The sequence below is a fragment of the Cryptomeria japonica genome, chromosome 3 (genome assembly GCF_030272615.1).
Source record: "Cryptomeria japonica chromosome 3, Sugi_1.0, whole genome shotgun sequence".
NCBI lineage: Eukaryota > Viridiplantae > Streptophyta > Pinopsida > Cupressales > Cupressaceae > Cryptomeria > Cryptomeria japonica.
Window position 1 is genome coordinate 365,173,287 of NC_081407.1, and position 27,734 is coordinate 365,201,020.

General features: G+C 35.1%; 1 protein-coding gene across 8 annotated transcripts in view; it reads left to right on the plus strand.

The window, feature by feature from the left end:
- LOC131080024 (serine/threonine-protein kinase EDR1) overlaps positions 1–27,734 on the plus strand; it is a 304,024-nt gene that overhangs the window by 254,644 nt on the left and 21,646 nt on the right. For all 8 annotated transcript variants that reach the window (XR_009114112.2, XR_009114111.2, XM_058018115.2 and 5 more), the window contains 3 exons: positions 8,733–8,856; positions 8,996–9,015; positions 17,721–17,877. Coding sequence is in view for 6 of the 8 variants with exons in the window: in XM_058018115.2 (XP_057874098.1) it covers positions 8,733–8,856; positions 8,996–9,015; positions 17,721–17,877 (301 nt within the window). In the remaining 2 variants the exon portion in view is untranslated. The remainder of the gene's footprint in view (positions 1–8,732; positions 8,857–8,995; positions 9,016–17,720; positions 17,878–27,734) is intronic.

A 27,734-nucleotide genomic window follows, 5' to 3' on the forward strand; every position in this document is an offset into this window, starting at 1 on the left:
TGAAGCGTACACGCCACATGGAAGTGCAAAGCATGTATATGAAACACACACAACGTAAACAGTCTATATACAAACTCAATTCATCAAGCATACACATGAAATACATATAGTACATAAGGATAGTATATAGTTCAGAAATCAATACTTCAAAATGGCTTCCACTTTTACTAAATTCCTAACGATTGTTGGATCTCTGTCCGATAAATTTTGATCTCAGCTACTTCATAGACTTAGCTAATCTTTGATCTAAGATTTAGACAACTATTTGGTGTATTTGGTGACTTCCCTTTTAAAAAGTTAAATGAATATTTGCCTATGTAATCAGCAATATGAATATAAACAACAAAAATCTATTTTCTACAATTCATGGATTAAACTCCTTGTCTCAATCACAATGAAAGTCTTGGATCACTTCAAAATGGCTTCCACTTTTACCAAATTCCTAACAATAGTTGGATCTCTGTTTGATAATTTTGATCTCAGCTACTTCAAAGCATTGTTGAGTCGGTACAAGCAATTTTATGTTAAAATCCTTCCCAAGTTCTTGTGTGAGTATTGATTTTCAAAGCTTGAAGGCTATGGAATCGCCAGTTGCAGCAGAAGATGTTTTTCATCACAATATTGCAGATTCTTGTTCAATGTCGGGAGAGCCATCTTTGCCACCAAACAAGAAGATGAAATACAAGTATGACAAGTACCAAAATGAGGTTGCTTCCACACAGGTGGTCTCTCTTATTGATGAGATTCGGTTACAGAGATCGGACACGTTCACATGTTCGAGTTTTTGGAAAGAACTGAGTGTTCTCCAACACATGGGATGCACCTGCTCCTAAATAGTCATATCCATCTAGTGTCTTCATTTACAATGGCTGCCCTTGAACCTGAGTGAGTTCTCGCATGTTCTTCTCATTTTGATCAAGAAACAAGAACAATCATAGATGAAGACGGGAATGTAATTATAAGACTGGATCCAGAAACAATAGACAAAATCTTCAAAGTTCCCCCATCCCGTGTGTATGCTGACATAACCATGGAGAGTGCCTTAGATCATTATTTTCAGAGAAGATCAGATTGTATTAGGCACATTAATGCAAAATGGCTGAAAACTCCTCGGACTTGTTTCTCAAGATGGCCCAAGTTGTATAGATGTGACTTCATTCAAGTAGGAGACATGATCACGCTTCTTAGCAGAATCATGGGTTTGAGACATTCCAATGTATTCGAAATTTGGATGTACAAGTACATCGTGGTCATGAGGAATAATGCATCTCACATCTTCTAGGGAGAGATTATCAACGACAACTTGTGTGATCAGCTTCACAAGTTCCTAACACACTCACTTTCTATATGAATTCCTACTTGGTTTATATTTCAGCGTCACTCAGACAGTTTCCTTGTCTCTCTACCAAAGGTGACAGATCTCAAGTGCCAGTATGGAAATATTATGATCAGTTGACTTTGAGGCCCAGTAGGCTTCATTACAGAAGAGTGCAAGATGCATTCTTTGGTCATTTCATGTGTCTCTTTGATAAGACACTCAAGAACAGGAGGGTTTCTAAGGCTGCACGAAAGAAGGTGAATGATTATGGATGTTTGTTTTTGCAGTTCCCAACCTTCACATATACGAGGGTTGGATGTTTTGAGGGGCAGCCATACATCTTACCTCGATATCCTACAGTTAAGGTTCTCCCGATGGAATTGGCAAGACAATTGATGGTAGTTCATGCAATGCAACTTGCCAATCATAAACTCGGTATAAATATTTCCTCACACAATCCACTGCAGATTGGCCGATATTCTTTGAATACCTCAGCGAGGGCTAAGGCAATGGAGACAAAACTTTAGGAAATCAAGATGAGGAAGTTCATAGCCAAGAAGGATTTTGATTACCGATGCATGAAGGACAAGATCAAAAGGGCCTTCACCCATATACATCGTCTAGAAGACATTTGGGTTGATCTTTGCACTGAAGAAGAAATCAGGAGAATGGGCTATAGTAAGTTGACTCTGGACAGATTGTAGATCTTGATTTAACTAGAATTCCAGAGGGCATGGTAGATGATGGAAAGATCCTCAATCCTCAGTATGTCGAGCAAAGAGTTGTAGAAGCTCCTCTTCCTTCTCCACAATATTCAAAGAAGGAATGTGACTCTATCATTGATAGATTTCAGCCCATCCTTGCAAATACAAATGCTTGGCTGAAGGATAATAGGGTCAAGCCTATCAAGATCAAAGTTGAAAATGAAAGTGATTTGGCTGGGCTTGCTGGGCGGAGATTTGAAGTCAAGATCCAGTCTAAGGAAGGTGCCTCTTCTTCTAGCACAAGGATTAAGCTACAAGTGAGTAGAGCCTTGGTTATCCCTCCACCAGAAGTGTCATTGAAAGGGAAGGAGAAACCACAGGTGCAGATCCATGTTGTTGATGCTGAGGATGAAACCCGTGATGAGAATGTTGCAGAATCATCCCCTTCAGTTGGCTCAGATTCTCCTCATACGACTATTCCACAACTGTCATTGGATGTTCCAATGTCTCCAATTGATACAAATGTGAATTCATTTTCTACTATATATGTAAACCCTGTGGAACCAAGTACATCTACTGGTGTTGACACAGGGCTTTCTACTGAAACATCTCATGTCAACCTTGAGAATGTTTTTGAGATAAATCCTCCTTATGTGGCCATATCCAGTGTTTCTCTTCCGGAGGTTGATACTTCTGCTTTGAACTTTGAGAAGTTCATGACGGAGGCAAGTCATGAGTTACCACCTGAGCAGAGAATTGTTGTTGTTCAAACAAAAACTTCTCCTCGAGTTGCAACTATGGTACAGGTAGAACATGTTCCTTCAGAAACCACAGTTGCTGTCTCAAATACGAGATCATTAGAACTACCCCCTTAGCTGAGTTCGATCACACCTAAGAGGAAGAAACAGGAGATTTCTCTTGATATCTTTGATTTTTAGGAAGTTGCAAAACCTAAGCCCAGAGCTGCAAAGAAAGCAAAAACAATCTCGCAAGTGGTGGTAGACAAGGGTAAGATGAAGTATGCAGAAGTAGCAGAGCCACTAGTCGAGAAGCCATTCAAAGAGATGCAGCCGTCAGACTATAGGCTTACAAGGATACAACTTGGTAAGCAGATGCATATAGGTGTCATGCATGATGCCACGGATTCAGTAGCTCTCTTGGTCTAGAATTATGATGAATTACTGGCAAAGAAGAATGAGCTTAAAGAGAGGAATTCACAGCTCATTACAGTAATTCAAAAGATAACGAATTCTTCAGAGCAAGTTGATCCATTGACCTCCTCTACTTCTGAAGAATCCATCAAACAATTAGAAAAGGTTTCTCAGAAGGCTAGAGCAGTTGATACCTAGGTTGATCAGTCGATTGATCAAAGTACCCAAGTAGTGAGGAAGGCGTTGCATGTTTTGAGCAGCATTAGAGCAGCAAGAACCAAATTGAATGAGATTTTGGAACTTTTTGAGCAAAGGCTTAGATCAATTGAAGAAGATTTGAAGATCTGGCATCAAATGGATCAGATAAAGTTAGAGGTACTGTGCAACAATATGATTATATCTGACAAAAAACAGTACATAGAATTTGATGAACTTTATACAAACAAATCGTTGGTTGTCAAAGAACTCATCAAAGATGTTTAGGTAACACTTGAGATGAGTGGCGAGGTTGAGCAAGACTTACTTTCTAATTTTGATAAAATGTCTTGTAAGATTCTAAATTCAAATGGAGAGTTGCTTGCACCAGATGAGGTACTTGTAGAGATGATTTCAAGACTTCGCAGGGAACTAGAAGCAAAACAGTTTACTGTGGATTCAATCCATAGATTTGTGAGTTGTCAGGTATTTTATGATAAAATGCAAGTTGTTCTTGAAGAACATAAAGAAGCAACAGTGAGGTATTATGATGTGATTATCAAGACTGTTGTAGTGCCAAAAATACTTCAAGGCCCAATTGAGATAAATTGCAAAGATCAATCAGCAGTTTCCAGTCTTTCATGGTTATGAATGAAAAGGAGTAAAGAGTGTCTCAGGACACTCAGTTTGCTTTTGACAAGTTACATCTAAAGATGATTTTTGTGATTGCAAGTGTATCTTTCACTTGCACTTTTGTAAAATGTAATTACATGTTGAGCGACTACAAGTTGAGTTAGATTAGGATTGTAGTTGGAATAAGTCATGGTGGTTGAGAGAATTTCTCAAGTTGGTTAGGATCCTCCCACCTTTTTCTCAAACTCCCTCTCCTATATATACTTGAGGGAGTCTATTGTATTTCTTATCTTTTTGCAAGCAAGTAAATTCTGTAGGATTTGGATACTCATAAAGACTTTGAGCTTTATAGTTGTAAATTGTCATTTTCTGAGTAATATAAAGAAGTGTAAGATTTCAGACTTTGTGTTGAAATCTTGCTTAGCTCCAACTATGTTCTTGTGTCATTTAGGGATATATCTTTTTGCTTACTTAAGATTGTAGAAGGCTATTGGAAAGAGCTTCACCCCAAATAATTGCAGACTTTTTGTTGTAGATATCAAAGGCGAAATTAGTTTTAGTTCGCAATTTGAAGCTGTGAAGTATTACAAGACTTTGTGCTTGTGATAATTTTCATTTTTGTCTTAGAAGCGCATTATATTTGCAGACTTTGTGTTGCTGTACCTTGCACTTGTTCTTGAAAATTATTGTTATAAAAGGGTAGATAGGATTTCAGATATTCAAGACTTTGCGCTTGATATTGTTTTCCCGTCCCGGAGGAGGTGATGGAAGTCTTTTTGCTTTCAGGAAACTTCATTTTCTCTCTCTCATTTTACTTTATAAGTTGCTGCTGTTATTTATTTCCAATTGCCATTACTTTTCTGTGAAGAGAAAATAATTCTTGAAAGAAGAAGAAAGATTGTTGTCTCACCCATATTAGATTAGTTTAGTTTGTAGATAGGGGAAGCCTTCCCTAAATTAGGAGTATCATACTCACACACTGTGGCTGAAACCACAAGTTTGCACATCCCCCAGGTGTACAAAAGTTTCAACCAACACATCACATTGGAGTCATTATTATTTTCCCCAATAGGTATTTCAACAAAGGCCTTTTGTCTTTTTAATTTCCCTATAAATATAGCATGGATCTACTCACTAGCTTTCATTCTCTCAATGTCTTGAGAGATAAGAATGGCATGGACAACCCAACACTCAAAAAAAACTTCACTCTTGAGAGGTTTCTAAGATTAATTACTAAGCATTTTCTTTCTAGGGTCCTTTCATACTTCCATTTGTGAGCTCTTTAGTTTTATTCACCAAAGTAGTGTAATATGCTAGACCAAATTTGTAAACCAATTATTTTGCATTTTCCCACAGTTTTACTATGTAGGCATTTCATCAAACAGTTTGCGTCAGGCTTTTCTCAGATTGTTTTACTTTTTTTGATAGGATATTGTGCATAATTTTTTTAGCATTTAATTCCAAAACATTATATGTTGCAGCACTTCATTTTTTACCAAGAATTATTGCACAATATTAACATAGAAAATTTATTTACAAATCAATGCAAGAGAAGAAATATCTTGCTTCCAAAACACTCATTCATGCAGGCGTTTCACTGCCGATAAAGTCAATTTACAATAACACACCAATTGCAACGCAACCATTCAATTTTATTCTATTTCAATTCATAATTTAAATATACATCTGCAACAAATTATTTATAAAGTTTAGCCTCTCAAGTTTCAAAAAATTCTACTCTACCTACTCACAACTCTCTGTACCTTCAAGTGAACCCATAGCATTCTCTTCTTCCATGCCTCTGTTCACATAGCCTTTGATTTGTGCAAGTTTGTGTTATATTTTCTTTCACATACATTCTTTCAATTCCTGTGCAGCCCCTTCATTACTCTGTTCAATGTCTGCACACCAGTTGACTCTGTTCACATATTTTCATCAAAAGATACAGTTTTATCAATGTTAAATCTATTAGTTTTCCTAGGGATTCTAAGGCAATCCTTTCATTGATGCCTATCCTTTTTGAATAGAAAAAATGGATTAAGATCCCCTAAAAGTCTCAATTCACATTATATCTCCATATTTTGAAATTGAAAACACAAAGGGTTGACAGCAATCAAGACTCTGGAATTCATATGACATTAGGTAGAGTCTGTGGACTTTGGTATCTTGCACTTGCAACACATTACCAAGAGACTTAAAGGCATGTGGAACTAAAGCCTAGAGTTGAAGGGGTATATGTCTTACTTCACAAGGGGTTAGGTTAAGGTTCCGTGAAGTAACCCTTAAGACAAGCTTATTGATATTCCAGAACTCTTTATTTAACACTACATATTTGAATTTTTCAAAGAAAACAACGAATAGCCCATGCCGAATCATTCTTCAAAATGACATGTATATCCCCATTTTTCCTCCCAAACTTCAAACATGCATTCATCAAAAAAAATTATACAAGGCAAGAAATCTTTGTCCAAGCAATTAAAGCTTTGACTTTGTTAGAGTTAGGGTTGACAACAAGAATTTTAGGGTTAGGAGGTGTCCTACTGAGTTTTTCTCCTCCATCATGATCTTTTCTCCAAAAGTCACAATTGATGTCTTGACCATAACAAAAGATAGCAGCAAAGTAGGTCATCTGTAGGATAACTGGAGCTTCATCTTACTCAACACTCTTGCCAGAATTTTATTACCATCATTACCTCCCAACTTACCTGTTGATTTGACACAAATCTTACACTCCATTAAATATTGCTAGATGTGACTCATTACACCCAGGTAGTAGGTATGTGTGGAGTACCCTAAACAACGATGATATACTCTACACCCAACATGTATCTTGAATAAATTCTAGGTGTAGCATGACCTCTAAGACAACACAAAGTTAAAAGCAGTGAAAAGAGCCATACCCAGCCATAAGTGCAAGCATGGATTTCAGACAATAAATAGGCAAGAAAAAATAAAATTTAAAAAGGGTTTAGTATAATCTCAAATCCAATGACACAGAAAAAAGCTTAGAAAAACTGAGAGACCAAGATAACAATGAGTACTAATCAAATTCAATCATAGGAGAAATTGAAGTTTCACAAGCAACAATGGAGGATGACTTTTCGTCTTCCTCACAAGGCTTCGAAGCGGTACTCTCCTATTTGAAATAAAAATTCTGGTTTCACAATATTTAAATTTAAGTAGGTTTTAGGTTTTCATTAAATTAGGCAATACTTAATTAAATAAGATAAAATTATAGATTTATATTATTTGAATTTAATCATTTTTTTCCTTAATTTTATCAATTGACAAACTTCTTCCAAATATTTTCTGCACTGAACTTGAATACAGACACAAATCTTGTGACCTAGGCATGAACCAAAAAATATAATTTATCAGCTCTTTCAACTGAAATATTATGATTTTCACCATCCAGTTTCGATCAATATGTATTTAAGAAGTTGTACAGATACCTTCAAACCACAATCCAAAATGTTTTAGTGATTGAGACTAGATTTATATGTGCAAAACCTTTGTGAATAGAGAAAATTTATGTGGACGCTAGTGCATTATTTTGGAAAACCATTAAATCTGTAGACACTGCAAACAATAATTTTGATAATTGTGCAATCAGATGAAAACCTCATGCTTATTCTTTTGCAACCCACAGAACTTGGAGTTCAAAACGTTTTATCTCTAGAAGAATGGATATTTCTATTTGATTGAACTATCTTAAAATCTAAAACTTGGCACAGATGTGAGGATGTGGACAACTGCACATTCCTAAGATGGTGGTAAACCTTAACCAATTTTTTTACTCTCCTTTGAGAACAAAATGTAGTAGCAGGTTACTTTGTTTGTTGGAAGCTGAATAGTTTGACTTTATCCTTTACTAAATATTCATCTCTGGCGAAATTCATCATGTTTGGTTGGTATTTTGAATTTTCTTGTTGCACGTAATGAATGGTCCCAGCCTTTTTCTATCTATAAGATGTTACTATATTCATCATTCTAGTATGAATATTATATTAAATCTTCTGTTATCAGTAGCCAGTACATTTCTCATGTTTAGAACAGAAGCACATTTAAGATACATGGAACTAGATATTAGCCTTGTTGTGAACTAAGTCAAATTTTATGGGAATTTTGTCAATGAAATCATGCAAACACATATTCAATAAGTCTATTTAATCATAGAATGGATTAGGAATGTCTCCCATTGTACCAAATGATGTCATGGGAAGCTCTTCTTGTTAATTTTGGTAGAGCACATCCTTCCGTGATAATGCAATGATAATTGTTCTAGGTCATACCCGATTAATTAGCAGACGTGTATGATGGAGGTCAATCTCACCTAGATATTATTAGAAAAAACGCACACCTTATGCACTTTCACAAAGAAGACAAATGGATAAAGAGCAAATTTGTATAGTATTGTAATGAATAGTTTGTTAGTTTTGTTTCTGTGAAAAATAACTATGATGATGGCATTCATGTTGTTTAGTATGTTTCTTGTTTCCTTGAGTTATTTTGTCAATCTAAAATTTTAGCATTTGTTACAACCAAAGCCATTAGTTTTTGACATTGCTGGAAGCCCAGTACACTGTATAAATAAGAATGGTAACATATTCCATATAAAGGAGATTAAGTCCCATGGTTACTTTCCCAAACTAATCAACCTTGATGTGATATATCTTTTTGATTGTAAAGTATAGAGATAGAATGCTGATGTGAAATTTATTCTGCATCCAGGTTCATTTGGAGAAGTTTTTCGAGGCATATGGAAGGGAACAGAAGTTGCAATCAAGATTTTACTGGAGCAAGATTTGACAGAGGAGAACATGGAAGATTTCTGCAATGAAATATCACTTTTAAGGTAGCTGCGTAACATTCTATTCAAATTTCTCATAACCATGATTAAATTCTCCTGCTATGTCAAATTACTTTTTTAAAGAGATTGGTAGATCTTTATTTCTCACACATTTTCTGTTTTGTTTTATATGCATCTTGTCCAGCCGCTTGCGACATCCAAATGGTACTGTTCAGTTCCCTGCCTATAGCTTCAAATGATTGTTCTGAAAATTTAAAGTAGGCTGAAGTATGATTCTAAAGCGCTCAAAAAATGTTTTCAACTATATGTTGTGTTTATCACGTAGATTGATGCTTTAATATGGGAACCTTTTATATGTAAAGATTACAATGCATGTTTGCCTGTTTACAACTCATGCAATTGTTGCATTGCAATTGCTGTGAATTTGAGAATATGTTCTGTTTGAGTAGATAATGAACTAATTTAGTTTGGTATCAGTTACTGTTTTAAGTTTTTATGATTTTGGGCTAATATTATTTAGGGTTAAGGGACCCTAGATCCAAGAAGGAATTGAGGAGGTGATAATAATCAGTTGGTGTAAACTATCCAATTTGGCAATAAGAACATGAATTTGAGAATCAAATATAGATAATAAGAAACTTTTTCCTTATACTTTAATCCATTAAAACTTTAAATTTTTTTTCCATTCCATCTGGTACTTAGTGGACTGTAATTCCTCTGTTTTGATCCTGCTATCTCGATTAATTTTCAAAACTGCCTGATGCCTTGCTAACAGACAACAATTCTGAAATAATAGAATCGTAGAAATCATACTAATAACAAACATTTTATTAAAGCTAGCCCACCATGCAAATTGAAATTAATGTCAAGGTTATAAGAGTCAAGTTTGTCCTCTTTCATTTCTTTAATGTTCTAGGTCTTTGATTCAGAGGAAGGACTCAAAGAGAATCTGATGAAGTAAACACTTGAACTTTCCCTCATGTGCAATACAGTACACACTATCCTGTTTACAATTCACCTTTTCTACTTTTTAATCCTTTAAATTGAAGCTTGTGCAGGATGAAAGGGGTGGGCTATTGTATTGAGCGTAGTGACAAATTGAGTTGATATATGATGGTTACTTATTAGCAATAAGCTTGAAGATAAGCATTGCAACCAAAATATTCATCCTCCCTCAACTCTTTCTTTCTATCCATAATGCAGTCCACTCAGCTACTTTTATCTCTAAATGCAAATAATGGGAACATATCAGACAATCTGAAAGTCTCTTGCGTTGCTCTCTGTCAGTGGTGATGCTCCTGTAGGATAAAGTACTATGTTACTGAGCATAGTGACAAACAGAGATGATGTTTGATAGTTACTTCTCAGCAATATCAGTTTGAAATTAAGCATTGCAACCAAAATATTCATCGTTGCTCCTCACTTTCTTTTGTCTGATAATCCCAGCCACTTAGTTCCTACATTCCACAACATTTCCAAGACAGATGATAATCCAGAGCACCTTTTTTGGGGGTTTCATCTATCCATCCATTTTTATGTATATTTGTGTGTGTATGTAGAAACACAATTTATTTCAAAATTTAGCTATATATGTTTAGACATTCGTATAATATTTGAAATTTGATGTTCAATGTTCATTGATTTAATTAGAGCAGCAATAAAAGGAATCCATTGTCCCAATTACAACAAAAGTCATCATAACATTACAAAATCTTAAATGATACACACACACACACATATGTATATGTATATTCTTGGAAATTTGTGTCATTGATGTCAAAGGAAGACTATTGTTATGATTTATGTCAAAGGAAAGTTATGAATATCGAAGTATAATTGATGCTCAAAGAAATCAAAATAAAGGCCAAAGGCCACTAATCGTTTCAAACACAGATTACATTATTTCAAGGTGATTAGAAGACAAGTTCCTAAGCTGGCCAACACTCTTCATATTAGCATACAAGCAAGGCATTCAAATATCTATCTATTGCTGGCGAACTTTGCAGATGAAATCAATGTATTAACTAATCCGCATTGACTACATTCTTAATTGCACAAGTCAAATGCACAAATATTAATTGGCCAATTAAGTAGGGAATAACTATGACTATGAGGACTAATTAAAGTGAAGGAATAGCAGAAATTAATGAATACAAGGAAGCAATGAAAGTACAAAGGCAAAGATAGTGATTGAAAAAGCATAATGGCAGCAACTAGTGTAGTGGCCAAGGGAAGCGATAAAGACAATGAACAAGGCAATGATAATATATTTTAATAAGCAATGATTAGAGGTCTAAAAGGGCAACAATGTTTCATTAGATAGCAGCAATCAATATATGAAAAGGTGGCTTACTTCACTATCATTTATCCAGGGCACCTTTTTGGGGGATTATATCTATCCATCTATCTTTATGTATATTTGTATGTGTATGTAGAACTCAATTTCTTTCAAAGTTTAGCTATATATGTTTAGACATTCATATAATATTTGAAATTTGATGTTCAATGTTCATTGATTTAGTTATAGTAGCAAGAAAAAGAATCCATTGTCTCAATTACAACAAAAGTCATCATAACGTTACAATATCTTAAATGAGGTCAGCTATGATTTATAGTAACCGCTATTGCCGGCAACTAGTCATAGTTCGGTCTCCCCTCAGCTTCAGCATGCAGTATCTTTAATGTCCAGATTTGTATAGCCGGTGATTGTTTAAATTTGAATTTATCTTGGCAACTAATGATGTCTAGAGTTATTATTTTAGATAACATTAATGCTAAAGTTAAATTAAATATTTAATTGACGTTACTTAATATAATATAAACTTCTAATATTAGCATCATGGGAGTTATAAGGTATTGAATTAAAATATTAATGAAGTGATTATCATTTGGGTGCCAAGGGAGTCAGAATGTGAATTTATGATTAATTTAAATTGTGCAAACCCTAAATAGGGCATTGGGATGAAAGCATTATAAAAAGGCACTTGGGAGCTCATTTAACATATACTTGGCTTATTCATCTTCTCCTTGAGAAGCTTGCAAGATTTGTCATTCATTTTAAGGAAATCTGAGGTTGAAAACCCTTTGAAATCAGTGGATTGGATTAATCCCAACTCCACATTGAGAGGTGAATCCACCTAGAGTTAATCATTGAGCATATTTGCAAGTTATACGTCATTTAGGGTCTGATAGAAGGAAAATCATATCAGCTAGGGTTTGAAGTTTATTTGCAATTGGAAGATATATTGCTTCTTTCCATATTTTCATAATACCTTGGACAGCTAGGGTTTGGACATTAAATGAAGGAGATTTGTGTCCAAATTTCATTTAATTTGGAGACGATTTGAGAATACATCATTGCAGGTTGACTAGGGTTTGTTCACCATCAATTTGGCATCATTTTGTGAGGGAAAAGAAAGATTAAGGTGGCTGATCAGATTTATGGCTTGCTGGGTTTGTGTGTAAAGTCTATATTTATTTCCATTGGAGGCATTTTGATGTTTATCTTGCATTAGGCATTGCCCCAATTGGAACGCAAACTTGAGAGGAGCAATTTGGCATTTAGAAGGCGATTTCTTCATTGTCTAGGGTTTTCTTTAACCCTAATTCGTAACAGCCCTTGGAGCAGATCTGAGTGCCACATTTGGAGCAGTATTCTTGGTGGTTTGTGTTCACTTTGCATTAGGGTTTCATGCCCTAAACTTGGTGCTACTCCTTGAAGGACGATTCCAACATTTGTTGTTCATTTTGCCATGATTTGGTATGTAGAAATCCTAGGGTATTAATCTGATTTGAGACTGCAGCATTTCTGGCCATGATTGTCATGTTTTGGCCCATGTTTGGATTTACTTTCAGACTTCTATATTCTGACTTATGACCTGACTTATGACAGCAGAGTTATCATCAGAATTTTAGACTTGTGTGCATTGTTGTTCATATATTGTGTATGTCATGTCTAATTTCAGACTTGTTTGATATCATTTATTGGCTGTTAATAGTGTCTAATTAGTTTGAAAATAAAGTAAAAAAGAAAATCAGAATTAGGGCAAGAATCAGAAGTTTAAAAAACAGAATTTTAGATTTATCCTAGTGGGGATATTACAGTGGGTATAGTGTTTGGCAAAGTAAAGGAATTGGTTGCAATTTGGGGTGGGATACTTAATGGTACCAGAACTTAAGAACCTGCCATTTTATGGAGTTTTATGAGAAGCATAATAGACATTGGAAAGATGAATACTTCTGGTAAGACAATTTCTGAGCTGATAGGAGGACTCCCCGAACTTATGAAGGACCTAGACATCAAGGGTTATTGTAAGACAGTGATAAAATCCAAACATAAGGGAGAGATTGAAAATAAAATGTCAGAACCAAAGACAAATAAAAAGGGACTTTTAGAGAAAAATTTTTGGAGGAAGAGCTGCCTTAATTTACCAGCCAAACACCTACTTCAATATGTGAGGAATCCAACAGAAGTTTGCTTTAAACTGATCATTTGATTAAGGAAGCCAATTATGAGGTTGAAGTTAAATCCCAGTGTACTTCTACCAACAATGATGAGAACATTGATGTCCTTAAGTTTGCAAAATTTGAAGATAAGTCAATAAAGGAAGTATGGACCAGTAATGAAGAAGATTGGTCTAACACAAGCTTCAGCAGAATGACACCAAGGGATCTAGGGAGAAAGAATCACTTGTTATTACAGGTAAAGGTTGCATGAGTCTTCTTGTGGGTAATTTGGAGATCATGATTGAAAAACCATGTGAAGAGGACTTCTTTGAAGGTTCCCTGTGTGATTCTAACATTGTCCCATTTCTTCTACACGAAGAAAGCATGACATCATCCAATGAGACAGTTAAGAAGGATGATGATGATGATTTTGTGTTTGAAACTGACACTACTTTAGTTCCAAATCAACAAGTATGCAAAGAGGATATCTTAGAAGAAGACTTTTAGGAGAGCCAAGTTCTTCAAGGTCAATCAGCTACTACATCAATTGAATCCAATGTTGTTCATAAGCCTAATTGGGAGAACCAACTGAAGGTTAGTGAAGACAAGATTGATGCAGCATTATGACATTCCAATAGCTCTCACAATCTAACTGAAAATCACCTTTGGAAGGTTCAATTTTGAGGAAGGGCAAAAGGGTTGTGAAGAGGAATCTTCTCATGCTTGTTTACAGGCAATCAAAACAGCCATGGAAACAATGAAATCAAATTATTTAAATCTACTTTCAGATCGAGATCATCTCCTCAATCTTGCTGTTATTTATCCAAATGCATTGAGAAGGAAGGAAGAGGAAGCTGACAATCTTACCTCCGAGCTTATGAATACTAAGGATTCCTTGGAGGCTACTCAAGTAGCCCTTCAAGAAGCAGAAAACCAGAGTGAGAAGCTTTTGTTTAGAACTGAGTTTGGCACATTCTACATCAACCCAATCAGAAAATCAGTCTTCTATGGCAGTCCCACCCAAAGAACAACAACCTCACTTACAAATTATCGAGATTAAACAAATGAGTGAAGAAATTAGTGAACTTTATGAGAGTGAGATATCACATGAAGATTCTAGCAATCCCCATGCTTGAATGATTCAACATGGTGATACTAATGGGGAGGTCCTTCAAGAGTATGAGCTCTTGAAATTGGAGGAAAAAATTTCATAGGGAAGTGCTGATCACAGCCATGAGGTTGAGGTTTTGACAGGTAATACATATAAATTTCATCATGTTACAACTCTTGGATCAACACGTAAGGATGAGTATTCACCAAGTGAAAAGGTTGTACAAATCTGAGCTCGTTTTGATAGCACAGATAAATCCATTGAATACCTCATCTAGATAATTTGCTTTGAAGAGGGACAAAAGAGTCCCAGGGTTGGAGTCTCAACATCAGGTTTGCAAGCAATTAAGCATGCACTTGAAAAAATAAAATTAGATTACTTGCATTTGCTTTCAAATAGAGATCATGCCATCACATTTGCAAGGAAGTTGCATTAGATCTGATCGTGTAATAAATCCAGACATTAGTTTTGATTGGAATTGAATCGAATAGAAATCATATAATATTCCTATCGGCGATATTACAATTTGTGACTGGGTTTGGAAACCCTATGCCTAGAAATTTTAGCTCTTCCCTCAATTGGAACTTGTCCTACCATTCCTCCCTCTATTTTGTACCCTTCCAATAGTGCAATTGCCTCTGCATCAAACTGGATGCAATATCTCCAGAATCTTCCAGATTTCAACACAGGTATCAACAAAAGGTGCTAGTGCTACCTTAGGCTCCCCCAGAGGCATAGCAAACCTTTGGCCTAAGCTAGACCCTGAATTAAGGTATAACTATAAACTGTCAATCAACTCTGTCAGAACCATGGAGAAAAATATAATTGTCTTTGACAGCAGATTGAAGAAAAGAATTTTTCTAAGTTGGTGCTTGAATGATTTTTTTGTGTTCCTTGTATGTCAGGAACAGTGAGCCCACTGCATTACCATCCTTGCGAAGAGAATTTCCGCCATTGAAGTGCTGATAGTGTGGGAGCACACATAAAAAAAGGCTCAGGTGCTTCTTCAGGGACAGAGAGGGCAAGAACCCATCTGAAAAGACAAGCTACATAGGGTGAGACCTCAAGAGCTGGGGAATATCAGGATGCAGAGAGGGCTGTTTGAATTTATTGGCCTCAGGTGTGGCAACTCTCCCAGACTTGGGCACAAAAGGCAATGGATGAAGACACCAGCCCCACACAGTCTCTTGGATGGGCTCCAGACAGATCTCCTTAATTGGAAATATTTCTATAGTTTATTGGGAGGGTGCAAATCTTGTTCAGTATAATAGGGAGGTGGCTATGGGAAAGAAATTAAGGACATCCGGTGCAAGAACACTTTCCTGTTTGCTACCGAAATTTTACAATTTTTTTCCAGTTGACTATGAAGTTTATTGTCAAACACTTGTATGCAACTAACAGTGTTTCTAATTTTTATCACATTAACAATGATTTTTATAGAATACTTGTACATTTTAAAATATAATTATACAAGATTCTCTTTCATACCATGGTTAGAAGTGACAAAGGCAAATAATACAAATTGTTGCTGGAAATTTTACTACAGAAATATGAAATTTACAACTTAATTTCTAACCTCTTTTATCTGCCAATAACATATGCAGAGAGTAGCAAACTACAGGCCGTTTAGAAATGGCATCTGATGGAGCCTTCCACAATCCACGCCTCTCCTTGATCCAACCTGCTTGCCCAGAATTCTCATAATGATGCCAAGGTTGCCTGTAGAGGATATTATGCTGATAGAAAAAATGTGAACAGCTCTCTAAAAGGCAGATTAGGCTTAATACAGCAGAAGCAATTCTCAGAACAGCAACCCAGCATTCCAGAATTGCTTCTAAACTTCAGAAATCTGCTACAGAAGTTAAGGCAAAGTGAGCATGACGAAAAGACTGTGATCAATCCCAGAGGCCTAGACAATTACAAGTAGATTAACTGCCTACAATAAATAATTTCACATGCCCAAAAACCAATAACACAAGCTCACAAAAACTAACGACCATCTAAGTAACACAATCATCTGAAGTCAAGACCCTCATGCCTAGGTTTGTTAAGTCTCACGCTTGAAGTCAATCACCCAGTAATCTGGAATACTGCAAATCTCCTTCCGCACAATCCATGATCCTGATTGAACCACGCCGCATTGACTAGGGAGGATCTTTCACCACCATGGCCAATCTTCTTCAAGAAGGCTGACAATGAAGTAGGTTCAATTTTATAGACCCACAAGGGTTTCACCATAGAGAAATACATAATCTGCATAATGCCAAAAGAGTTCTCCGAATCTCTTTCTATAAGTTTCCTGAGAACTTTCTAGAAAACTCAATATAAAATCATTTTTATAAATTAAATAAGCCTTATATCCTTGAAAAAAGATATATTTTATTAATTAAACATTCCCTGGCACTTAAAGTCACTTTACTAGCATCCAACATTTAAAATTTTCAATTTTCATTCCAAGGAGCTATTATACCTAGGTGCTTTAACCAAATTTGGTAAAATAATTAAAATAAAGCCATTAATGCACCCAAGTTGTACAAACTGTTGAAAAGTATCGCAATTGATAATTGACTACAAAATAGTGATACCATTGATGAATAATAAGAATCTAGCCCGACTGAGTGACTTGCTATAAATAGACGCTCTCTCCAAGAATCTTGGTAAACACACCAGAAGTTGGAAATCACCTCAGAAAGATGCATAAGTGTCCTCAAGTCTAACTAAACTCAATGGTAACATTAAATAATCCCTCTGACAAGGCCAGCACTTAGAAGTTCAGAACCAACTGCAATGCTAGAGAGACCAAAAATGTGGACATTACATCTGGCCACAAAAGCATTTGATTTTTTTTAGTTTTCCCTTGACTTCCTAGTGTTTTATAAATAGATCTATTATTATACCATTAGTTCCTTTATTTTTGTCTTGGGTAGCACTGATTTCTGTGGCAGAACTAAAAATTGCAAGTTCAAAACCTAGTTTTGCATTCTTGACAGAATATTTGTAAGTTGTCATGTACAAATGTTATCCTCACTTCTGTTTGCATTAATCCTGACTGTTTGGAATAGCAAAGTCCAGTATTCTATATTTTACCGTCCTACACAGAAAAGAAGAGTAGCTACAAAAACCAATAGCATTTTCATAGCTTTCAAATAAGTAGGATATTCTTAGCTGTGTATCCATTATAGATCCTTTGTAAAAAGTAAGGATCTTATACATATTGTTATGCCTCATCACAAATTTTGAAATGAATGTGATTAAATAGATAAAGCTCAGTTTCTTTGTTTAAGAAAATCTTGCAAAATTTAAAGAAATACTTGTCAACTGCTGACATATTCTGGTGTGCTTGTGAATTTAGTGATATTGTTTCTTGGAGCCTGTACAAAGCCACCTCATCTTTCAATGGTAACAGAATACATGGAAATGGGTTCTCTGTATCACTTAATACATACAAGTGGTCAAGGAAAGAAGTTTAGCTGGCGAAGGAGATTAAAGATGCTCCGTGATATCTGCAGGTTAGATGCTCAATACTTTTTCTGCTGGATTCGGTTTGCCTCAAGCAATCACTACTTCTGTGTAATATTTTTACCAAATGAACAAAGAAAATTGTTTGTCTTGAACCTTGTATTATGATTTTGAGTGCCGATAATTTAATTTTTTTAATTATTCATTTTCTGTGTTCCATATCACATCTTAAATTTACAGTTACCATTGGGCATGCTCTACTTGTAATGCCGTTCAAATTTTCCCAACTGAAGATGTGATTGCAGTTTTCAATTATGAAACAGCTCAAATAACTCATCATTCTAATCATTGCATAGCCAAAAGTGCAGACCTGTTAATTCTCTTACGATGGCAAAATTGTTCTCGACATGGATACATGCAATGATAAATGACAGGATTTTGGTTTAGTTCATCAATGTCATCGCTAGTAGTTTGGAATGGGTAGATGACTTGCATGGGATATAATATTAAGTCACTTTGAAACACAACTTCACCATTTTAAGTAATATTATAAAGGAAGTTGTCTTCCCAACCAGAATCATCTGGCTGATGTTGCCCATGGGATTTTTCATTTTACTTTGGACTTGATTTAGAAATTACCTTTCTCTAACTGTGATCCCTGGTTTTTCTTAATTTATCAGGGATAGTTAGTGTGCCTTCGGTGTGAGGTTTTCCTAGAGTCCTGACTTTATTACAAAAAAATACAAAATTAAACACTGTCTAATGCTTCTGGAGTCGACAGCATTTGTAAATATTCTGGATAAAAATTTAAAATGCAGTTGACTCCAAAAGAACTTTAGACAATATGGAAAACTGCAGAAAAGATAACTTGAAATCAATGAAATTAAACAATCATATAAAAATGTATAATTTATTGCAAACCCCTGAACCTATCTGTTGAGAAATTTTCAACAAAAATCTAAAACTCCTGTTGACTCCAAAAACATAGACAATGTGGTACACAACAGAAAAGATAACTTGAAAATTGAAACCAAAATCAAATAATTACATGAAAAGTGAATTGAATTATTAAAAACCCTTGAACCTCTCTGCTGCAAAATTTTAAGCACAAATGTAAGATAACATGGTCAAGTTTCCCCTTTTTCCTTTTTTTTATTAACAAGGAGCTGCCTCATTTATTTGCTGTAAAATTAACTCTAGTTTTGAAGTTTCCTGTCATGTATTTGACTCACCTTTTCTGTTTTTCATTAAATAATAATTATAATCTGTAGAAGTAACCTTTGTGATGCCACCCAAAGTTAGAGACAGTAATTTCATTGAAATGTTTCCTGTAATCGTGTTAGTGTGATTTAATTATTTACTTGTTAATGTTAATAAATTTTGAATCCTTAACTTAATATCAATTTTTATTTTTTATGGCTATTTTCAAGTTAGGATTGCACACCAAATATAAGAAATCTTATCTCATTGTTATCTTCATTATAAATATCAAGATAAGCCTTGGACTGATGTTGATCACAATTGAATGTAAAGTCAACATGAATTCTCTTTTTTTTTTTGGCTACTTATTGTACTTAACCACCTCATGCTATTCTCAAGACATGATGACACACCGAATATAAGAAATGTTACCTCATTGTTATCTTTTTTTGTAAATATCAAGATAAGTCTTGGACTGATCTTGATCATAATTGAATGTAAGATTAACATGAATTATCCTCTATTTTTGGCTGCCTATTGTACTTAACCACCCCATGCCTTCTTTTTAAATTTTATAAAAAGACTCCGAGTCTTCTTGGTCTTGTGTGCATAAGAGACAGATTTTATAATGGCTTTTTGAAATTCATTAAATAATTTTTTAGACAGATCCAAGTTTTCACTGTATAAGTTATAGTAGTACAAATCACTGATTAGTTGCTAGTTGCCCAGCCCCCCACCCATCTTCCCAATTTTATTTTTTAAGCATTTATGATTTTTGATCTAATTTGTCAACCCAATTTTTGGCCATTTTATTGATGTTGATATAAAAATAGAGGTAAATTGAAATCTTCAAGGCAAATTCTGTAATATAACATCTCTGTGAGTGCCCCATGAAAGGCCAACTAGTTTCCATGAATGTAAAGGTTGCAATCAGTATGTAATGGCATGTGCCATATAGCAAGTGACCCGGCAACATCCTCAGTAGAGATGGTGGAGATGGCGGAAGTGGTGGTACTGTGGGGGGATGTGTCCCCCAAAACTCGGAAACGTTTCCATACAGGGGATGCAGGTTTTTATTGGGGGGGATGCATCCCTGCGGAACATTGATTATAACTGAAAAATATTGATATGTGAAGGGTCACTAAACTCCCCAGTTGATACCTAACATATAACTTACAAGGAACTATATGAGCTACAATCAACTAGGTCCAAACGCATCTCTACTATCCACATGATAGAATTCCATGAACGAAAAAGGGAAAATTTAAACATTATAACTGACACTATCTCTGAAGTTAAATTTGTTTTCCGTCACTCTGAGAAGTCCTGTATATTTTATTCTTTGTCCTGTCTGTTGTCAGTATGTTTGCAATTTGCTCTTCTATAGGAAGTAAACAATCTCTGCTACTTCATTTTTATTTTCTCTAGTAAAAGCTTGAACCATAAACTTGAAAGTTCTAAGATCTATGTTACGACCCTGGAATGGTTAACCCAACACATATATAATATAATAAAATATGAAAGAAATAAATGTTATGTAGGTGATTATTTAAGTAAATTAATCCAAGGAAATAAAATATATTATTATAAACAGATAATAAAGCCTAGTCTTCAAATCATCAATTTATGAAAAGCAATATGCATTTTTTATGTTGTGTAAACGAGAGTGACAGCAAGACCTAATCAGTAACATTTGTATCAAAATAGGAAATTTTGATTTTCGACTCTCTCCTCCCTCGGTTTCCAATAACTACACATAGAGGCTTCATCTGCAGTAGCAGCAAAGGACTTGCAATAGTTTAGAAAAATCTTTTGCTAAAGGCATACAAGAAGTTTAAATATACCTGAGCAGCCAACACAACTATTAAAAAATTCTATATGTATAAAACATAAATTACCTTGTAAATTTTTAAAACAATTATGCTGAAGAAAAGAGCAAAACCCACACTCCAATAGTTTATTTGACGACCCTGGAATAGTTGGCTCAACAAAAATATATTATAATTGTTAAAATTAGTCTCAGTCGTAACTCTAAACAAAATCATAATCTGTTTATAAGCACCCAGAAATTCGATTTTGTTTTACTTGCGATTTAATTGATTTATTTAAGTTAGTATTAAACTAACATACTAGTTTTGCTATTGTGACGTTTGGTTTAGTAATTCCGCCGGTGTAGAAGGATCATGGCTCCACACAGGGGTCATGACCCTATGTGGAACCACGTGGTTCCACATAGGATCGTGACCCCCTGTGGAGGCATGATCCAATGAAGACTAACGATATATATCCTCCATCTTTTATTGAATAAAAGACACAGCACGATACATGCGGTGAATGGTATAAGGGATAATTGCTTGGTCTTCGTATCTACAGAGGCAAACTGATAAGACATACAATCAGTTTTATATTTCTTTAAATCAAACTATAACAGTATAAATTCATTGTCTCAGAATTCTGATTGTTCTGAAAGTCATCACAGTCTATATACATTTACATGGTATCAGAGCCTAACTACTTAAGATCCGAATAGACTAAAAGCGAAGTTTACATATCAAATCGAAAATGGTGAACACAATCAGATTCGAGGACAGACTCGAAGGAGCAGCAAATTTTGTGGCTTGGAAAGTCAGAATTATGATAGTATTAAAAGAGAACAAAGTAATCAAATTCATAAAAGAAGACAAGCCCGAACTTGAAGACGAACCTGAGAAAACTGTGTAGAATGAAGAAAATGATAAAGCTGTAAAAATCATGATAGATGCAGTAAGGGATCACATATTACCACTTATATTAAAATATGACAACGCTTATGAAATGTTCAAAACCCTTGAAAGGACGTATGAGATAAACAATCCGAGCAAAACCCTAGCTCTAAAAAGACAGTTGAACCACATAAGTATAAACAAAGGTGAAACAATAAACTCATACTTCATGAGGATAGGTTCACTCAGAGATCAACTGCAAAAACTTGATTATCATGTCGAGAAGCAAAAACTATCAATGATTACCCTAGACGGATTACCTGAATCCTGGGAATCATTCAAACAAGGCATAAATGCAAGGGATAAATTTACAGAATTTGATCGACTAAGGGATGACTGCCTCCTTGAAGAGTCAAGGCAAATGAAAGGGGGAAATCACAAAACTAAAGATGAGGACCTCCACATGCTGAATACTGACTCTCGTAAGAAAGGCAAGAAGAGAAAATCCCATCATGGGAAAAACTTTCATAAGAAAGACATGTCAAAAATCCAATGTCATAGATGTGATCAGTACGGACACATGTCATTTAATTGTCCTGACAAAGTAAAACAGTAGGCATCATTCGCCAAAGTAGAAAGGAACACAGGACTAGAATCTGAGAAGTTTGTATTATATTCAGCACTATCAAGTCAAGCTTCAAACAAGTCTAACACTTGGGTGATAGACAGTGGATCATCAAGACATGTCATCGGATTCAGAGAATTACTAGACTCAATGGAAGAGGGATCAAATGAAGAGGTAACAATAGGGGATGACTCTGCACATCCTGTAAAAGGTGTCGGGACATGTACAATCAGACTGAAGTCTGGAATCTCAATCCAAATCATTGGGGTACTATTTGTACCAGGCATCAAAAGGAACTTAGTCTCTATCTCTGCACTTGAGGATGAAGGATATAGAGTCTCATTCATAGAAGGAAAGGTAATGGCATGGCCAAAAACATCCACCTTCAAAAGAGCACAAGTTATTGGTTACAGACAAGGACACCTATATGAATTGTGTAATGAGCCAAATCAAACCTTACTTCATGAAGTCATAGATCAAGCAGAAATTTGGCATAGAAGACTAGGGCACCTACATTTTCGTGCTCTACCCTCGATGGAGAAATTAGTCACAGGACTACCTAAACTAAAGAAAATTCATTCAGATGTTTGTAAAGGATGTGCACTAGGGAAAATCACTAAAATCTCTTTTCCCTGCAGTTCTAGAAAAACTAAAGGAGTACTAGAACTAGTTCACTCTGACTTATGTGGGCCTATGTCTGAACCATCACTAGGAAATGCATTATACTATGGAATCTTTGTAGACAATTTTTCTTAGGAATTTTAAAGAGTTCAAATCTATTACAAAAAATCACTCTAGTAGGAAAATCAAAACTCTTAGGACTGACAATGGTAGGGAATACACATCAGAAATATTTAAAGAGTTTTGCAAAGATGCTGGGATTAAGAGGGAGTTCATTATACCCTACAATCCTCAACAAAACGGGGTTGCTGAAAGGAAAAATAGAACAATAGTAGAAGCGGCAAGAGCTATGTTGTTAGATCAAAACCTAGAAATTGCACTTTGGGGAGAAGCCACAAATACCGTTGTATACATTCAAAACAGATGTCCTCACTCTCATATTGGTGACAAAACTCCTGAAGAAGTCTTTACTGGAATTAAACTTGATATTAGCCATCTCAAAATATTTGGATGTCCTGTTTATATTCATGTACCTAAGGAGAAAAGAACCAAATTAGAACCTACTGGATAGAAAGGGATTTTTGTAGGACATAGTGAAACATCTAAAGCCTACCGAATATTCATCCCTAGTCAAAGACAAATAGAATTAAGCAGAGATGTCATATATGAGGAAGATATAGCTATTAACAAAACAAGGAGTTCCATCACACCTGAAATCCCAATTGATTCCATTAATTTGGAAGAAGACTCTCTTTCTAAAACTCAGAGGGAGCATCCTGAGGATAACACCTTGGAACATGAGAACACTACAACAGAGAATCCTAGGAAGAGACCACTATGGGCCACTAAAACAGTATAGGAATCAGAATCCTTTGCAGCACCTAGAGGAACAATTAGAGAAAGCAAAAAACCTTCAAAGTTTTCTAGCTATGTTACTCTAATGACAGACCTCATAAATGTTGAACCTTCAAGTGCCAGAGAGGCTCTTAAACAACAAGTATGAAAGGATGCCATGATAGAGGAATATCAATCTATCTTAAAGAATGATGTATGGAAAATTGTGCCTAGACCTAAAGGAAAATCAGTTGTATCTTCTAAATGGCTCTTTAAAATTAAGCATGTTGCTGATGGCAGTATAGAAAAACATAAGGCAAGATTTGTTGCTCGAGGCTTCTCACAGAAGGAAGGAATTGACTATGAAGAAACATTTGCACCTATTGTACGATACACTTTTGTCAGAACAATCCTGGCTATAGCAGCATCTAAAGGATGGAAAGTTCATCAAATGGATGTAAAAACTGCATTTTTGAATGGAACAATTGAAGAAGAAGTATATCTAGAGCAACCTGAGGGATTTGAGGTAAGTAATGCTAAAACACATGTATGCAAATTAGATAAAGCACTGTATGGATTAAAACAAGCTCCCAGAGCATGGTACGAAAGAATTGACAGTTACTTATTAGAGATAGGTTTCTCTAAGAACATTGTTGATCCAAATCTTTATTTCAAAATAATCAGAGGTGAAATGTTGATACTCATATTATATGTAGATGACTTATTAATTACAGGCGAAGATCATCTCATTGCAAAATGCAAACAGGAACTAGCTTCAGAGTTTGAGATGAAGGATTTAGGTCTACTCCATTATTTCCTTGGATTAGAAGTATGGCAAAAACCAGATGGTATTTATCTAAATCAAGGTAAATATACCATTGACATTCTGAAGAGATTTGGAATGATGAATTGTAAGCCAATGTCATCTCCTATGGAAACAAACCTACATAAACTAAAAGAAGCTATAGTAGATTCCAAATTTACAGATCCAACATTATACAGACAGATTATTGGATCATTAATGTACCTAGTCAATACCAGACCTAATATATCTTATGCAGTAAATGCACTCAGCCAACACATGGTCGAACCCAAAGAAATACATTTGGTTGCAGTAAAGCATATATTGAGATATCTGCAAGGTACCTTGGACTATGGACTGCATTATGAACACACTGCATTGAACCTACATGGATACTCTGATTCAAGCTGGGCTGGAAGCGTGATAGACAGGAAGAGCACTTCAGGATGTTGTTTCAGCTTAGGATCAGCTATGGTATCTTGGATCTGCAGAAAACAATCATCCGTAGCTTAGAGCTCCACAGAAGCTGAATATATAGCTGCATCCATGGCAACTAAGGAAGCTGTATGGTTGAGGAAATTGATAGTAGGACTGTTTGGTGAAAGTCTGAAGCCTACTATCATTCATTGTGACAATCAGAGCTGCATTAAACTTTCAGTGAATCCAGTTTTTCATGATAGATCCAAGTACATTGAGATCCCATATCACTATGTAAGAGACATGACAGAGAGAAAGGTAATAAGACTGGAATATGTCAATACAGGAGATCAGACAGTTGACATTCTCACCAAACCCCTAGCAAGAGTGAAAATTGATCACTTCAAGAGGTATCTTGGTATGGTTAAAATGTAATTGATGTCTAAAATTATGTAAACTTCTTGGTCATATATTTGAGTATATGAAGTATGTAACCTTTCCTTGTGTTCATTCCTAAAGGATGATGATTCCTTAGTTAATGAACACTTGTATTTTAAACATTGTAAGGTGACGATCTTATAAATGTTTGGAAGATCATATAAACTGAAAATCAGAAAATTTGAATATCAATAATATGATAAGTTATAGTAGACATTATGTAAGCGGATTAATGTCAGTGCACATACTATAACAGGGATATCAAAGTGAGTATATCCTTAGTATCACAAGCTGATACTTAAAATTGGATATCAAAGTGAGTATATCCTTAGAATCACAAGCTGATTCTTCACACCTAGGTGATGTAATTATCATGAGATTAGTGTTGAGCTAAATTAAGTTTTAGGACTATACTCCTAAGACTAAGAGGGAGTGTTAAAATTAGTCTCAGTTGTAACTCTTAACAAAATCATAATCTATTTATAAGCACCCAGAAATTCAATTTTGTTTTACTTGCGATTTAATTGATTTATTTAAGTTAGTATTAAACTAACATACTAGTTTTGCTATTGTGACGTTTGGTTAAGTAATTCCGCCGGTGTAGAAGGATCTTGGCTCCACACAGGGGTCACGACCCTATGTGGAACCACGTGGTTCCACATAGGATCGTGACCCCCTGTGGAGGCACGATCCAATGAAGACTAATGATATATATCCTCCATCTTTTATTGAATAAAAGACAGCACAATACATGCGGTGAATGGTATAAGGGATAATTGCTTGGTCTTCGTATCTACAGAGGCAAACTGATAAGACATACAATCAGTTTTATATTTCTTTAAATCAAACAATAACAGTATAAATTCATTGTCTCAGAATTCTGATTGTTCTGAAAGTCATCACAGTCTATATACATTTACAATAATAAAATATAAAATACATAATTATTATGTAGTTTACTTGTTACGTAAATTAATCCAGGGAAATAAATATAGCATTCATAGTTTGCAATTTCTGGATTCGATTGTGTGAGAGTTTTTGCATCAAAGTTTCGGATCATACTCCATGATCCATCATCAGGATGAGAGAGTGCATAAGGAGGAGAAATCAATTTATAAAAAGCAATATGTTATTATAAACAGATTTTAAAGCCTAAAATTCAAATCATCAATTATAAAATATTAAAAAGCAATATACATTTTTATTTTGTGTAAATGTTGGTGACAGTAAAACCCAATCGGTAACATTTGTATCAAGATAGGAAAAATTTATTTTCAACTCTCTCGTTCCTTGGTACTCAATAATTACAGGTTCAGGCTTCACCTACAGTAGCAGCAAAGAGTTTGTAATGACAATAGTGTGTTCACAAAAACCCTTTGCTAGAGACATACAAAAAAAAATGAAAAATTTACTGAGCATCTGACAAAACTATTAAAAAAAAGTCTCTGTATATAAAAATCAAATGACTTTGTAAAATTTAAACAATTATGCTGAAGAAAAGAGCAAAAGACCAGAGGATCCAAGAAGACGAAGCAGAGGATTGAAGGATCGAAACACAGACTTGAAGATATTAGTTTTTGGATTAATGTTTCCGTGGACCATGGATAATATTTTTAATGGCCAGAGACAACTATAGAGTCGTGCATACTGCATACCACTTCAGTGGTGCTGCTCCATGGTCAACCATGGCACAATTCTGTGACCATGTGGCCACTGCACTGGCATGCACAGCTTGCAGATGTATTTAAGATATTATATTAACATTTAAAATTTATTGCTCAATGCTTACCAATGGTAAAATCAATCAATCTTAAAATATGGAAGGTTTAACCCAAACGAATCCCAACTCTTCTTTTGACCATGAAAATGCAGATTTGTCATGATTGTTGGGAAATTCTGTATGGAACAGGGTAGTACTAAAAATCCTCAAGAAATCAAAAACATAAAATAGTAAATTTTGTCCACAAGATCTAAAAGCATTTCAAACTATTTTTGGAACAACTTTCTCTTTTTATTGATAAATAAAAATAATATTATATCTCCTGTTTTGCTTCAGCGCCACATTCAGCTTACAAAAACTGAAATTCCTTCATCTTGATCTCTCATAAAATCTTTTCTCCTTATCCTAACAATGATTTATCATTTAATCATCCTTCTTATAACAATGAATCAATAATCTAAACATTTCCTTGCTTTAAAAAAAATGCAAAATCAATCCTACTTTTATTGTCCTATTTCTATCCTCTTATATTTGCCACTTTTCTGTTG